The sequence below is a fragment of the Cyprinodon tularosa genome, unplaced genomic scaffold (assembly GCF_016077235.1).
Source record: "Cyprinodon tularosa strain WSP-4 unplaced genomic scaffold, ASM1607723v1 ctg272, whole genome shotgun sequence".
In the NCBI taxonomy this organism is placed as follows: Eukaryota; Metazoa; Chordata; class Actinopteri; order Cyprinodontiformes; family Cyprinodontidae; genus Cyprinodon; species Cyprinodon tularosa.
Window position 1 is genome coordinate 478983 of NW_024038977.1, and position 16556 is coordinate 495538.

At 38.8% G+C, this 16556-nt stretch overlaps 1 protein-coding gene across 3 annotated transcripts in view; it reads left to right on the forward strand.

The window, feature by feature from the left end:
- Positions 1-5053: 5053 nt before the first annotated feature.
- gramd2aa (GRAM domain containing 2Aa) overlaps positions 5054-16556 on the forward strand; it is a 43314-nt gene continuing 31811 nt past the window's right edge. Inside the window, exon 1 of one of the 3 annotated variants that reach the window (XM_038289853.1) lies at positions 5054-5312. In XM_038289853.1, the coding sequence (XP_038145781.1) occupies positions 5173-5312 (140 nt within the window). In that variant the 5' untranslated portion in view covers positions 5054-5172. Of the gene's footprint in view, positions 5313-9564; positions 9801-16556 lie in introns of those variants that run through there. The other 2 variants (XM_038289855.1, XM_038289854.1) reach the window with 2 other exon arrangements.

Below are 16556 nucleotides of genomic sequence, written 5' to 3' on the forward strand. Positions count from 1 at the left end.
AGGAAAACCTCAAAAACCTGCAGGACCACAGCCCTCGAGGACCGACTTTGGCAATGCCTGCTATAAAGCCTCAAACTGCTATGAACACTATTTCTGACATTTTGAACTGAAAAAGCTTCCTGGATGGGAAGCGAAACGTCTTCAAACCTGGAAACAAAGTCTATTTGATTGTTTTTTAACTTTATTGGAATACTCAGTAAAGTTGCATTTACATTTTTTTGTGTAAACGTGGTAAAGAACCACTTAAACTATTAATAAGGGCGTTTTATGCAGTATAACAAGGTGAAGGGAAAATTTCCATTTAACATTTTATCTTAAAAAAAAAAAAGATTGGTATACATATGTAATTATGGATATAAACCAGGCTAAAGCTGCACAACACCTAAGTTTTCTATAGATCATACTTATAAAGTTTACATTTTTGTAGATTTAAGGTATAAATAGTGCTCAGAGTTCTTAAATGTTTTAGAACAGGGATTCCAGTTCATTTGATTACCAAATTAGTTGAAGAATATGTCATCAACTCTAATGCTTCAGCCTCGGTGTAAAGATCTGAGGATTTCACTGATTCCTTAAAGCAGCGTTTGAGTCGTTCACCACTGTGTGGACCAACGGAGACGTTCAACTAATCAAGAAGGGCGTAGATTGAATAAACAGCCAATGGACCTACTGTTACTCTGGAGGAGCTGCAGATCTACTGACAGGACAACTTTCAAGCTCTTCATCAGATGAGACTGAAACTGAACATCTTAGCAAAGGTTTGTCCAGAAACACATCACCCTGATTGTGAAAACCCACTGGTGAGAAGATAGCAGCATAGTGCTGTGGCTATGCGTTTCATCGGTGCACGGTAGGGGCAACTGGTCATGGTTAACAGGAAGCTGGATGTGCAGCATTACCTTGGTTTATCTTAGTGTTTCTCTATAAAGAGCAGAACGTTCTGAGCTACACGCTTCTGGAAATGTTTACTCCATTTAAAATAATTGAAACTAAAGGTGAGGAGTGTATATTTTAAATGTGGGTCATTGGCCAGCTCGCTGCTCTGACCTGAACGTAATAAACAAGGATTTATGGGGTCATTTAGAGACGCCAGAGCCAATAATGTAGATGACCTGATGGCTGCTATCAAAGCGACCCGGGCCTCCATCACACCTCAGCAGAACCACACACTGAGCTCCTCCATGCCACGCTGCTGCACTAAGGCCATCATTCAGGCAAAGCAAGTACTTAGGAAATAGAAATGATTTTCCCACAAAGCCAAACATTTCTGTTTAAAATATCCTTTTTTTTTATTGATCAAATGTTATATTCTAATTTTTATTAATTTGACATTTATTAGTTTTTATCTATAATCCATAATCTTGGAAAGTTTAATAAATCTACATAAATTCCCTTTTTTTTTTTAAGTACTCCATGATGCTGCCATTACTTTATTACCCTTTATGTTTTAAGCAGAAGTCAAATCAGTTCTTCCCTATACCAAAATAAATCTTACTAGAGATTTATTTTATTTTATGATACTGTGAAAACCTCTTGGTGCAAACAAGGCTGTTTGAATTGTGTCAGAAAAATGTTTGTTTTCTTCCCTCAAACTATATTTATGCTTTAACATGTGGTACAATATAAATACATATAAATAGTTATAGAGATAACAATGTACCTTTAACATGTGAACAAAATTGGGCTAGAACAAACCCCAATATACCCACATATATACTCTCATACAGAATACAAAACAAAAATAATAATAAAAAACTTATTAAATACAAAAAAGGATCATGACAGGTGAACATAAAGAGAAGTGGAAATAAACAGATACAGGTGCTGGTCATAAAATTAGAATATCATGAAAAAGTAGATTGATTTCAGTAATTCCATTTAAAAAGTGAAACTTGTATATTATATTCATACATTACATACAAACTCATATATTTCAGATGTTTATTTTGTTTAATTTTGATGATTACAAATGACAACAAATGAAAATCTGAAATTCATCATATCAGAAAATTAGAATATTACTGAAGACCAATAAAAACAAAGGATTTATAGAAATGTTGGCCAACTGAAAAGTATGAACATGAAAAGTATGAGCATGTACAGCACTCAGTATTTAGTTGGGCCTCCTTTGGCCTGTATTACTGCAGCAATGCGGCGTGGCATGGAGTCGATCAGTCTGTGGCACTGCTCAGGTGTTATGATAGCCCAGGTTGCTCTAATAGTGGCTTTTAGCTCTTCTGAATTGTTGGGTCTGGTGTATTGCATCTTCTTCTTCACAATACCCCATAGATTTTCTATGGGGTTAAGGTCAGGAGAGTTTGCTGGCCAATTAAGAACAGGGATACCATGGTCTTTCAACCAGGTACTGGTAGCTTTGGCACTGTGTGCAGGTGCCAAGTCCTGTTGGAAAATGAAATCTGCATCTCCAAAAAGTTGGTCACCTGCAGGAAGCATGAAGTGCTCTAAAACTTCCTGGTATGTGGCTGCGTTGACCCTGGACCTCAGAAAACACAATGGACCAACACCAGCAGATGACATGGCACCCCAAACCATCACTGACTGTGGAAACTTTACACTGGACTTCAAGCAACGTGGATGAAGTGCCTCTCTTCTTTTCCTCCAGACTCTGGGACCTTGATTTCCAAAGGAAATGCAAAATTTACTTTCATCAGAGAACATGACTTTGGTCCTGTTTCTCTTTAGCCCAGGCAAGACGCTTCTGACGCTGTCTGTGGTTCAAGAGTGGCTTGACACAAGGAATGCGACAGCAGAAACCCATGTCTTTCATACGTCTGTGTGTGGTGGTTCTTGAAGCACTCACTCCAGCTGCAGTCCACTCTTTGTGAATCTCCCCCACATTTTTGAATGGGTTTTGTTTCACAATCCTCTCCAGGGTGCGGTTATCTCTCTTGCTTGCACACTTTTTTCGACCACATCTTTTCCTTCCCTTCGCCTCTCTATTAATGTGCTTGGACACTGAGCTCTGTGAACAGCCAGCCTCTTTAGCGATGACCTTTTGTGTCTTGCCCTCCTTGTGCAAGGTGTCGATGGTCGTCTTTTGGACAACTGTCAAGTCAGCAGTCTTCCCCATGATTGTGTAGCCTATAGAACTAGACTGAAAGACCATTTAAAGGCTTTTGCAGGTGGTTTGAGTTAATTAGCTGATTAAAGTGTGGCACCAGGGGCCATCAATTTTGAACCTTTTCACAATATTCTAATTTTCTGATATGATGAATTTGAGATTTTCATTTGTTGTCATTTGTAATCATCAAAATTAAACAAAATAAACATCTGAAATATATGAGTTTGTATGTAATGTATGAATATAATATACAAGTTTCACTTTTTAAATGGAATTACTGAAATCAATCTACTTTTTCATGATATTCTAATTTTATGACCAGCACCTGTATATCAAAAGACAAAGTAAAAAGAATCAGAATTTAAACCATGTTAATTTTATTTTCCACAATCCATACGGGCAGTCAAAAAGAAAAAAAACAAACAAAAAAAACATTTTCCTCAGGTGTCAGGGGACACTGCTGTTGATGTGTCAGACAATCCATGAAATGCTTAAACATTCTTATTACTAGGACCTGTTCTTTCATTTTGTTAGCATTTATACACTATATTAAAGGTACAGTAGAGGATTTTTGTGCATAAAAAAAAAAAAAGCACATGCACAACCCTGTACCCGCTCCCAAGAGGGAATGCTTATTAAATGCGTGAATGAGCCCATTTCTCCTCATGCACGCTCTGTTTAAAAGTTGCTGTTTGTATAATTTATACAAGCTTACGTTCCTTAAGATTTGTCATTTTTATCTCATCAGATAAGAAAGGATTGAAAACTTTCCTTTTCAGAAATGCTTTCAATTGCTGATTTTTAGATTTTATATTAGGCTAGGTATGCCTTCAAATGTATTGATTTTAATGATTGTCTTTTACTCTGTTTTAATGTTATGGTCTTTTCACCTTTGTTTTAATTTTCCCTTTTTGAACTGTAGCACTTTGAGATTTTAATTCAAATGTAAAGTGCGTTACGAATAAAATTCATTATTATTATTACCACTGGTAAGTGAAAATGGGGACGAGCACGTAGGACGGCCTTATGTAAACATATCACCAGAATGATTGATAATTAGGAGGACCACTGATTTTGATGATCCACACGGAAAAAGAACATCCTCCACCATAGCTTTAATATTCCAACATGCCCCCAAACGTAAAGCACAAATAAACAGTTTGCCTTCACTGTTTGCTGCAGGGTGTACTGATCCATGTGGCCACAGGAGAGCAGTATCTCTAAGCGAACTGCTTTTAATTTCTTTCAAAACCGGTTTTTGTTTTGTCTTTCAAAGATCTAGACTCAACTAGAGAAAACTCAATCTGAGTTTGATAGACATAAATTTGTTAGAGTTTAAAAAAGTCCAGAAATATCAACTTACTAAATTACCGATTCTTAAGAGAAAGCAAAATAAACATGTGAGCAAAGACATTCATACAGTGACGTAAACACATTTTTATTTCTGTGCCATCTTTAAATGGTTTAATAATACAAGAGAAAAGTTTTCACTTATTTTGTCTTTTTTTCAGTGTCTCAGGAAGACCCTTATCTGCCTGATAACTTTTGCTTTTCTTTGGGTTTTACATGTTTTTAGGAATTTCTCTTTCAGTGAAATGTAAAGCAGTGATAGATGATTGAAGTACTGTTTAAGCCAGTCCTCTTCAACGCGCCCCTGACGGTGCACATCTGACCCGGCTGTCAGCAGCTCAATCTTTATCACAGCCCTATCTGGCTCTGATGTGGCGTTCACTGACATGAGGCAGCCAAGGTATTTTTAACTGCCCCTAATGCCCCTGAAGTAACTTGGCTCTGTACATTAGTAAAATGCATTATTAGTGATGGAAAGTGATTACGCCGGGGATGATTTTGTTGAGTGTAAATGTGAAATCTGATTATGCTCTCGGCTTGGCGGGAGGGAGGAGGGGCGGGTGGAGGAGAGATCCAGAGGGGAGGGGGGGGCTTAGATACCAATGTGCTGAGCCAATGGCTTTTCCACAGAGCAGCTGGCTGGCATCAGGACAGGACAGGCCGCTCACAGGAAGGATACCTGGAGGACACTGGTACCCGCCGCTGCTCCTCGGACACAGGGCGACTTCCAAGAGGTGTTCATGGGATGCACTATCTACGCAGCCAGCCCTAAGGCTCTGCCTGCAGACGAGGCCCGAGGCCAGGACACATACTACCAGCTCCCACACTACAGCCACCCGTATGGTAACTGCAGTCAGAGGATAGCAGCCTGCAGAGCCAGGTCAGTGAACACCCCACAGGAAGTAAACACTGAACTTAAAAGCATGTGGCTGCTGCATGCCCTTTGGTGTAGGTTTAAAATAAAAAATAAGTTAATTACATAAAAGCCTTTTTACAATTAGAGTTAAAGAAATAGCTTTGGTTGTAAAAAGCAATGTGACTTTAACATCAAATATAATTTCAAAATAGATGGAGCTCTTTAGGCATGTTTTTTTTTTTTTTTATCTGAGCGGTGTTTTCTGTAAAATCTGAGCGGATTAAAAGTGCTGGAACAGAGAGATGAGATCGGTCTGCAGCATCTGTCACCTGTGCCTCATTTCTTTGACTACATTAGTAAAAAAGTGTATAATAATCGTGCAGCCTTGAGGTGTGAGATGTTTAATACAAATGTTCTTTTTTTATTTGCATAACTTTTGTCCTGTGCAATTTCCTTTTACTACCCTGTTATGATATGTATTTTATTATGAAAGCCAGAGGGAATGGTGCTGCTGAGAGGCGGTTTTAGCAGACGTGCATGTAAATAATGAGTGAACATAAGTGGGGGCATCCCAAGGGAAACACCTGTTAGCTTTCTTTGAGTCCCTTGCAGTAAAAAGCAAAGTGTGTGGGGCTCAGTTAGTACCCCCAAGAGTGGAATAAGAACAACTGCATATAAAGGTTAAATGAGAGCTCATTATAAGGAGAGATTCATGATTTGGCTAAAAATAGAGATCACTCAGTTTTAACTTGATGTTCTTTTCTGTTAATGAATGAATCACAACTAAGAACCTATTTTATGATCAGTTCATGAATATCAAAACCAAAAGCATCTACTTTAAGATTGTTTGTTCATTCATGAGCAGAAAAAGGCCAGGAGCATATGCTATATGGATTATGGTAAATTCATTCATTTCAGGGTGGAAATAACTCTGTTAAGGCAAAACCATGAAATAATTGTCAAAATATATCTTTCAAATTACCGTAGATAGACCAATTTTTTTTTTTACGTCAAATCATACGATTTGTGTAACATTTATGATGCATTTAGTATTTCTGCAGAATAAATTACAGATTTTGTGTGCACTACATGTATCTGATGGCATAAAACAGGTTTTTCAAAAACAAAGATATCACACTTATAATGTAGAAGTCTCAAACATCTGTAAAATGCGATGCACTTGGGCTTAAAGGGTTAAATCTCGTTTCTAAAAACTAGTCATCCCTTTTATTTCTGTTAAAACCTTAAGAATGAATGAAAATCCAAATAAACAGAACTAATTTTGCAGTAAAACAGCCATTTATCCAGTTTAGTTCTTCCATTCCCTCCTCTATGATCCTGCTTATATTTGCAGGGCCATCGGGCCATAAGGTTCTTTAAATATTATCCATACGACTAAGTTGTGCAATGTTTTTAAGTTCTTTTGCAATATGGCTGCGCAGGACTTCTCTTCCCCCCCCCCCCCAGAAATGACTTTAGAACTGCGGGTCGGCTTCTTTGAAAGCTTGACACGTACTGCAGAGTCACTCCTGTAACACTTGCTCAATGTTATGCAGTGACACTTCATTGTGCCTACAAAAAAAACAACATAATGATGGCAGAATATGTTGCTCAAAAGCTTAAAGACAGATTCTGGTGGTTTGCACCATTTTGCACGGAAGAAAATGACAATGTTAAAATATTACAGAAATTGTTTCTGCTTTAGCAGCACCTCAGTAGAATTATTTTTACTGTGGTTAAACTTTAAACAAATGCAATAAAACTGTCCGAAACAAAAAGCATGTTTTGTTCAATGCATACAACAATCATAAATTTTTAAATAATAAAAAAAGTAATTCTAATGCTGTTTTTAAAACTTATACCTCTTTTATTTTGGGACCTTCTGATGAAGAAAATTAATTCTTAACACAACAGTACTCTTTACATTATTTATGTTTACCACTGAAGTATTATATAGCAGGATAATGGCAAGAACAAATACTACTGTGGGCATTTCTAGTGTTAGGTAATGGACCCCTGCATTGGACAAAGAAGGCTTTTAATGAAAAAAATATTGTTTATTTTTATTATTTTCACAGGTTTCAACTGTGTGACCAAATGATTAGCCAGTACTGTTAATGGGAAAAACCAAACAATGATAAACATTGTTTGGTTTGAATGAATAAAAAGTGAATAGCACTGAAAGTACAGCGTTGCAGCTTCCATAGGATTTAATAAATTAAAAGGTAGGTGTTTCCGAACTAAATAGATCTCATTAATGGTACCACCTCTAAAAAAGCAGTGGTTCTGCCACTTGGCTAGTCTGAAAAACACTTTAAATCATATTAAGTTTCCTGGTATTAGAGAAAAATGTATTGGCCCTAAAACCCTTTCTTTTCTTACTTAAAAAATGTAGTACTTATAAGTTGTACACTTAAACGCTATAGTGGAGGATTTTCTCAAATTCCTCCCCCCTTAAAAAAAAAAAAATGCACATGCAAAACTCTGTATCCTCTCCCGAGAGGAAAGGCTTATTAAACAGGAGGGACTGCATGCACAAACCCATTTCTAAATAATCATATTTAAACTTATTGGTGAGAGCAAACTCTTTTTGCTGAACCAGCCTTTACAGCTCATCTACTTGCATTGAGCTTCCCACAGGAATCGCAAAATGATCTTCAGATTTTACTATTTTGCAAATGACATACAATACTTCTAAAACATTCATCTGTCATTTGAGGAGTGTAGTACGGGACGCTTTGTCTGAGTGAGCTACTGATGTTTGACCCTTAAGCACTCGTAATCTATAAATAGGCTCTACTAAAGCCGGGCTTACACTGTACGATTTTTTTTGTCCTTTTCGGGACAATTCTTCTGTCGTGTGAGAATTTGTCGATCAGACCGACTTGGATGTGAGTGAAATGCAGTTCTTTCTGTAAAATTGACAGACTGTAGTAGCCACGTTTGCTCAGCCATATCTTTGTCCAAATACGTCGTCGCCTTTTCTTTTTAGGGCTTTCAGTGCACAAAATGTATTATAATTTATTATTTTATTAAACTAAATAGATGCTTACATATGGCTGTGTATAAAATGTTTATATGTATGTATACACATATACATGCATATATGTTGCACAATATAAGTAGAGGACATATATTTCTATATTTCCAAAGGAAAAAAGAACAGCTTTAAATTATTTCCTTATATTCATTTTTAATCCCTATATATATAAATATATATACAGTACTCGAGTTGAGGGGGGGTGGCATCCCACTTCTTAAATGACCATCCTCCAATACCATTCCCTGTGACATTTTATTACTGAATGTGTAAAATTTCTACTATATAATAACAGTAATGGCAATAATATTGCCATTTCAACATTTGGCTGTGGGCTTTCGAGTAGCCTGAACAAAGTAAATAAACTCAAAGAAGTGTCTTACAATGACTATGAAGCTGATCCCAATGGGGAATGAGTCCCCAACTATATAGTCGGCAGTGATAGCCATGCCAGTCCAGGACTGACTGCAGTTGTACTGTAAGGTACCTTGGTCAAGGTCAATGACCGGCGTACCTGACATGTAACAACCGTACCATGCATATTGGTTTAGGTTAATAGAATATATTCATTAGGCTATGTATGTATGTAAAATGTCTTTTTTTAAATAATACATTTAAATGCATACATATATATATTAATATAATATTATATATATATATATTAATATATATATTTTTTTACAACTAGACTAGTTTTAAACAAACATATATATATATTTATTTACAACTAGAGTACTGTATATAAATACATATGTATCTATATATAGATATACATATAGATATAATTATATCTGTGTATATATATATATATATATATATATATATATATATATATATATATATATATATATATATATATATATATTGTTTAGTTATAAAAAAAAAAATAAAACAAGGGGAATGATGAAGTTTTTCCTTTTTTTTGGAAGCATACATAGCCTAATTAATATAGGCTATTATTAACCTAAAGCACTACTGTATGTTTTAGGTTAATAAAGAAATACTATGGTATGTATATATATATATATATATATATATATATATATATATATATATATATATATATATATATATATATATATATATATATATATATATATATATATATATATATAATTTATAGGATTAATTTAAAGTCTCTTTAGTAATTATCCACTTAACTCCAGGTGAACTTGGTGCAGGTTGTTGCTGTGGGCGTCTGTGGGTTTTAATCCCCAGCCCACAGTGGGCTGATAGGTAAAAGCTCAGCCCACCTCCACAGACCGACACACTGCTGCAGCGCTGCGAGGACCGCGCAGCTTACTGTGGCTTTCTTCTCGGCTTGGTGAGAAAACTACGACTAGGAGCCAGTTTATTTCAGCAGATAAAACCTCTCAGATGATATCCGGAGATGCAAGATACACCTGAAGAGCTGAGCGGAGTACCAGGGAGGAAGGACGGAGGAAGGAGGCGCAGCAGATAGAGAGCCGCAGGTAGGAGACAGAGAAGCGCCACACGGTAACAGCTTCCGGCTGGCACCTCACAAATAAAATAGAAACTAATGTCTGCATAAATACGGTTAAAATATGGGAGTTACATCAACACAACTGGCTTTATAACATAATCAATTCCCAGTTCATTTTATCAATAAGCGACCTGTTATCATTTAAGTTAAACCTCTTTATAATATGTAACCAATATACAATACGGGCTTAATGACGTTTGCTGATGAAGGTTCTCAGTCATCCAGGTCATAATCATTCCGTAAAAATTCAGAAGTGGATTGAAATGGATTATCCAGTGGATATTTTTTGAATTTTTACGGAAAAACTTAATGACGTTTATTCTTATTAAAAATGTTTGCCTTTTTATTTTATTTTGAAAGAAAAAACAAAAAGTACATTAATGCGTTTTTTTTCTTCAAACATCACTCATGTTTAGGAATAACATCCATATTATTTATAATAAAATTACAAAACTTTCTTTTTATACGTTTTTTAAACGAGGAATAATGCATTTACTTAAAAAAACAAAACAGGTGTTTTGACCGTTATGACATTTGAATGGTAAACAAATATTACTTTTTGTTTCGTGGACTGTATGATTAACAAAAACACATTGGCTTATTTGCTTCCCTAAACGTTTTTTTTTTTTAAATGTATAATTTGTGTTTAATCTCAAATCCTAGCAAACTCTAAACAGTACTTATTGTGCTCCCCTTAATCTTTGGAAAGGTTAACACTTGAAGCTTTGTGCAGACTTTAACACACCTCTCTCATCAAAGGCTGTTTTGAGGTACTTGCACAATGGGGAGGTTATTTCAGGAGGCCTCAAGCAGTGCAGATGTCAGAGTCCAAAGGCTGCACTTCTGTTGCGCTTTCATGGGCTTTCGGCCCGTAAAATAGAGAAAGAACCAATAAAGATGATATGCAGTAATAAGGAAAAAAGGAAAAGCATGGGTGAAGGACACGCAAAGGGAGGAGAAGAAAAAAAAGACAATAATGTTGCCAAGAGGTGCAACAAAATGGGAAAGATACTAAACCTGAGTTGTAATAGTGGCAGCCATCTATTTCCTGTTTTGCATTTACTTTGGTTTTGTTTGTTTTGTAATCAAGCTGTTGTTTGTCAAAATTTTTAGCCACACACCGGGGAAACCCTCTGCAAGCTCATCTTATGAAATATTTCCCCTAGTATGAACAATTATCTGGCTGCTGCTGTCTTGTGTTCTACTGCAGCGTCTCACAGCAAAGGCTGGTAAGAATAATGTACAGTAGCTGCTGCAGGCCTTGGAATTTGTTTCTATGTAAATACCTGTGATTAAATTGCAGGAAAAAGACAGGACAGCACTGTTAACTGATGGTGTCAAAAAGAACCTGCTCCGTGTTTGATGGTGGCGCTTTCGGTGGTTTGCATAAAACTAAAACACCATCAACATGTCTGATGAAGGGTTGCAGGGTAGGAGCGGAGAAAGCGCTTAAAACCACCTCACTGACTAACAACCCTAACAAGATTACAGCTTATTGGATTGGGGGATGTCTTGTGACATAGCAGAACGTTTTTCCCAAGAGACAAAGAAGGACACAGACGGACGGATCCTTTGATTTAAGACATTTCTTTGCTCTTCTTGTTGTGTGTCGATGAATCTCTACCTCAGTCTCAGGTCCTCTTCAGTTCAACAGCTTTTCTTTCAGTATCACCCTGTCTTCCCATCATATTTGATTAGCTCCCTTGTCTCCGCCAAATAAAAACCACAACATGATGCTGCCACCTCCATGTTTTACCATGGCAACAGTGAGTTTACAGTTGATTGCTTGTTTGTTTTGTCCATTCCATGCATGCCCAAAGATTAGATTTTAGTTTTTCCTGGTCTTCCATGTCTGGTGGCACAACAGCATTTGTTTCTTCCAACTAAAGCTTCTTTATTGTGACAAGAGTTGAGTATGGGATGACACAGGACATACTTTTCCTATGAACAGATTATCAAAGCTGAGCTGTGAATCTCTGCAGCTCCTCCAGAGTCCAAACTGCATCTCTGATTAATACTCTCCTTGTCAGATCAGGTGGAGAGCCATGTCTATGAATGTTTGTAAGTGTGATATACTCTTCTTAGTTCCCACTGATGGATTGAGGTACCTTCAGAAGGCAGAAGGTAGCACTACAGGTGCTATCAGTATAAGAGCAATTCATCAAATTTAAGCCTCTCTTTTAATTCTTTATCATCTAACTTACCATTTTTGGTACTACATATAACCACCATTTTGCAACAAACAAGGCAAAACTCTGTAGTCTGTGGGGTCTGCGATCTCTGTTTCTGAGTGGAATACCACAAGAAGGACAGTATTGCCTACTGTGAATATGGTTGTTTTAATAGTTTAAGTTAAAAACCCAATAAGCTAAGTAAAAAGTTATAATAGGGCTGGGCGATAATTCAATAACAATATATATCGGTGGGAGGCCGCTCCTTCCCAAATGTAGGACCAACAGACTCAGGAACTCCTGTGTCCCTCATGCCATCAGGCTCTATAACTCCTCTCTGGGGGGGAGCAGGAAATAGAGTTAAGAGAACAGAAGTGAAGGAGTTGTAGATACTCGCTGTGGTTTTTATAATCTGGACACTCTCTTTCCTCAACCATCCAAGTGCAATACACTACATAACTGTTAATTTAAGTCATTGTTTTGTTATAGCCCTCTGTATTTATTTGTCTATCCTCATCCCCCAATACATCTTCCTACATCTTATTTAATTGATTTTATTTTTCTGTTGTATATACTGTGCCTAAACATCCTCTATTTTCTTGTATGTGCAATTTTTTATTTTTTTTTCCCCTGCTACTGGAAATACAATTTCCCGAAGGGAGTAATCCCAAGGGATTAATAAAGTCAAGTCTAAGTCTAAGTCTATCGATCGATAGACGTGTGGCGCAATAGAAAAAAAGAGTGTCGATAAAAATTCGATAAAGAAACGCAGTTTTCCTTCCTTCTCATTGTAGCCTAGCATGTAGGTTTATGCTAGTCACTACTTCCTCCTAACCAATCGCAATCGCGGACCCAGACACGCCATCACAAAGCGCCGCCCTCTCAAACCACAACACAGAGCACATGAAGATGTCGCAGCAAGGAGAGGCGGAGGAAATTGTTCCAAAGAAGGGTTTTTGTAGTTTGGCAGTATTTCTGTTATGGCAAGTTGGACACAAAACAAACCACAGTCATCTGTAAAATGTGTAGGGAACCAGTGAAAACGAAGTCTGATAACACAACCAACTTGTTTTATCATCTCAGCTGCTCACACCCGCCGCAGTACGAGCTGTGTAGGCCCCGGCGCGGCTCTGCATAATCCTCCGAGGAATATTCGAGAATTTCTGCCAAATCAAAGCAGGCGTTGCAGGCTAAATTGGGCTTCCTGGTTTGTGATAAATACAACAAAGCGTCCAAGCGGCACAAGGACATCACTCATGCTGTGACATGCTTCATAGCAAAGGATACGCTGCCGTTGACTGCTGTTGAAAAACCTGGGTTCAAACAGCGGCTCGCCACTCTGGATCCACGAATACGAAGTTCCGGACCGAAAGTTTTTTTTCTATATCGCCCAGCCCTAAGTTATAAAGCCAGATAAATACTTTAAAAAACGAATTCCTGTATCAGCATTAATGTTTTGAATGTGAAGATCACACGTCAGTGATATAACCTGAACGAGTCCCCTCTAAGGCCACTCCCCTGCAATGGAGTTTATAAAGGAAGTACTTCCCATTCAACTTCCAGTGGTCTGTGGCCATGAAAGGCCTAGACTTAGCTCTCCTCAGGCTTTTCTGTGATTCAGAAGGATCTCATCGTAGTGACCCTCCTTTCCTACGATTCAGAAGGAGTTGGACGTGGTGACCCTCCTTTCCTACGATTCAGAAGGAGTTGGACGTAGTGACCCTCATTTCCTACGATTCAAAAGGAGTTGGACGTGATGACCCTCCTTTCCTAAGATTCAGAAGGAGTTGGACGTAGTGACCCTCTTTTCCTACAATTCAGAAGGAGTTGGACGTGGTGACCCTCCTTTCCTACGATTCAGAAGGAGTTGGACGTAGTGACCCTCATTTCCTACGATTCAAAAGGAGTTGGACGTGATGACCCTCCTTTCCTAAGATTCAGAAGGAGTTGGACGTAGTGACCCTCTTTTCCTACAATTCAGAAGGAGTTGGACGTAGTGACCCTCATTTCCTACGATTCAAAAGTAGTTGGACGTGATGACCCTCCTTTCCTACGATTTAGAAGGAGTTGGACGTAGTGACCCTCCTTTCCTACGATTTAGAAGGAGTTGGACGTAGTGACCCTCATTTCCTACGATTCAAAAGGAGTTGGACGTGACGACCCTCCTTTCCTACGATTCAGAAGGAGTTGGACATAGTGATCCTCATTTCCTACGATTCAAAAGGAGTTGGAAGTGGTGACCCTCCTTTCCTACAATTCAGAAGGAGTTGGACGTGGTGACCCTCCTTTACTACGATTCCGAAGGAGCTGATCTTAGTGACCTTCCTTTCCTACGATTCAGAAGGAGTTGTACGTAGTGTCCCTCCTTTCCTACGATTCAGAATAGTGAGCGTCCTTTCCTTTCCCTCTTTGCATACGATTTAGAAGGAGTTGATCGTGGTGACCCTCCTTTACTACGATTTAGAAGGAGCTGATTGTAGTGACCCTCCTTTCCTACGATTCAGACGGAGTTGTACGTAGTGAGCGTCCTTTCCTACGAATTAGAAGGGGTTGGACGTGGTGACCCTCCTTTCCTACGATTCAGAAGGAGTTGGACGTGGTGACCCCCCTTACCTACGATTCAGAAGGAGCTGATTGTAGTGACCCTCCTTTCCTACGATTCAGACGGAGTTGTACGTAGTGAGCGTCCTTTCCTACGAATTAGAAGGGGTTGGACGTGGTGACCCTCCTTTCCTACGATTCAGAAGGAGTTGGACGTGGTGACCCCCCTTACCTACGATTCAGAAGGAGCTGATTGTAGTGACCCTCCTTTCCTACGATTAAGAAGGAGTTGATCTTGGTGACCCTCCTTTCCTACGATTCAGAAGGAGTTGATCTTGGTGACCCTCCTTTCCTACGATTCAGAAGGAGTTGGACGTGGTGACCGTCCTTTCCTATGATTCAGAAGGAGTTGATCATGGTGACCCTCCTTGCCTACGATTCAGTAGGAGTTGATCGTGGTGACCCTCTTTACCTACGATTTAGAAGGAGTTGATCGTGGTGACCCTCCTTTCCTATGATTCAGAAGGAGTTGATCGTGCTGACCCTCCTTTCCTACGATTCAGAAGGAGTTGGACGTGGTGACCCTCCTTACCAACGATTCAGAAGGAGCGGATTGTAGTGACCCTCCTTTCCTATGATTCAGAAGGAGTTGATCGTAGTGAGCGTCCTTTTCTACGATTCAGAAGGGGTTGGACGTGGTGACCCTCCTTTCCTACGATTCAGAAGGAGTTGGACGTGGTGACCCCCCTTACCTACGATTCAGAAGGAGCTGATTGTAGTGACCCTCCTTTCCTACGATTCAGAAGGAGCTGATTGTAGTGACCCTCCTTTCCTACGATTCAGAAGGAGTTGGTCGTAGTTACCGTCCTTTCCTACTATTCAGAAGAAGCTGATTGTAGTGACCCTCCTTTCCTACGATTCAGAAGGAGTTGATCGTAGTGACCGTCCTTTCCTACGATTCAGAAGGAGTCGGACACAGTTTCCTGAATCCGCCGCCTTGCTGTTCGTTGAGGACACGTTAGAAGCCACTGACCTGTACCCTGCTGGTCCCCCTGCATAATATTCACTGCTGCTGCTACATAAGAGCCACTGCTGCTGTCAGCTAACCTCCTTAGCTAAAGGGAGAGGCCCCGGGCTACCATGAGTTGTAAAATGAACCCCTCCAAAGTGGCCTTTAGTTATTGCATCGGATTAATCTAAATCTCTTTGAGAGCTACTGTTGGCTGAACAGACTCGACCGAAGATGGGCCTGCAGAAAACTGAACCAAGGCAGAAAGTCCATTCAATTCCATCGAGCCGAAATAGTAACATCCATCCTTCCCTCTTTCCATCTGATGTTTAATAAGTCCTCCGCTTGGGTGAACTAGGTAGAGTAGATAGTTGTGCTGGTGTTTTATTTGAAATAAGCTTTCTGACTCAACTGCTGATGGTTTTAAGAGTTTTAACTGAATGCTAATGCTCAGTGCACAGGCAGAACGAGCCATGTGGATCCAATGAAACTGCTGCAGTGTCCTGGCTAGCATCGTTAGCTCCCAGATTATCTCATGCTGGACACATTATAGAAGCCGCATTTTAAGCCCTAACTGTTCCTTTGTTTCAGCCGGACCCATCCTGACCAGAACCCCTGGGTCCAACTAAGCTAACCCATTTCTCTTTCAACCTCATCACAGCCTAATGCATTCCTGAGTCATTTTTCATTATAAAACTGAATGAAACTGCACTGTTTTGACTGCAGTTAACATCTCTGCATCAGGGTTTATTCACATTTATCTGCTGCTAGTTTTAAAGGACACTTTAAATGCATTAGGTTTTAAAAGTCAAACATTCCTAAGTGACTTTGAACAGACTCTTAAACCCCTCCATCCCTTTTATTTGTTTATTTACTTGTGCTTATTTTCAGTAGTGTGTAGTACCTCTGTAGTTATTAGATATATTACTGTGTGACTAGTAGCTAATAAAGATACCGTTGTGTTTTAACCCATGGTCTTTTTTGTTTATTTTACACAGTGAAC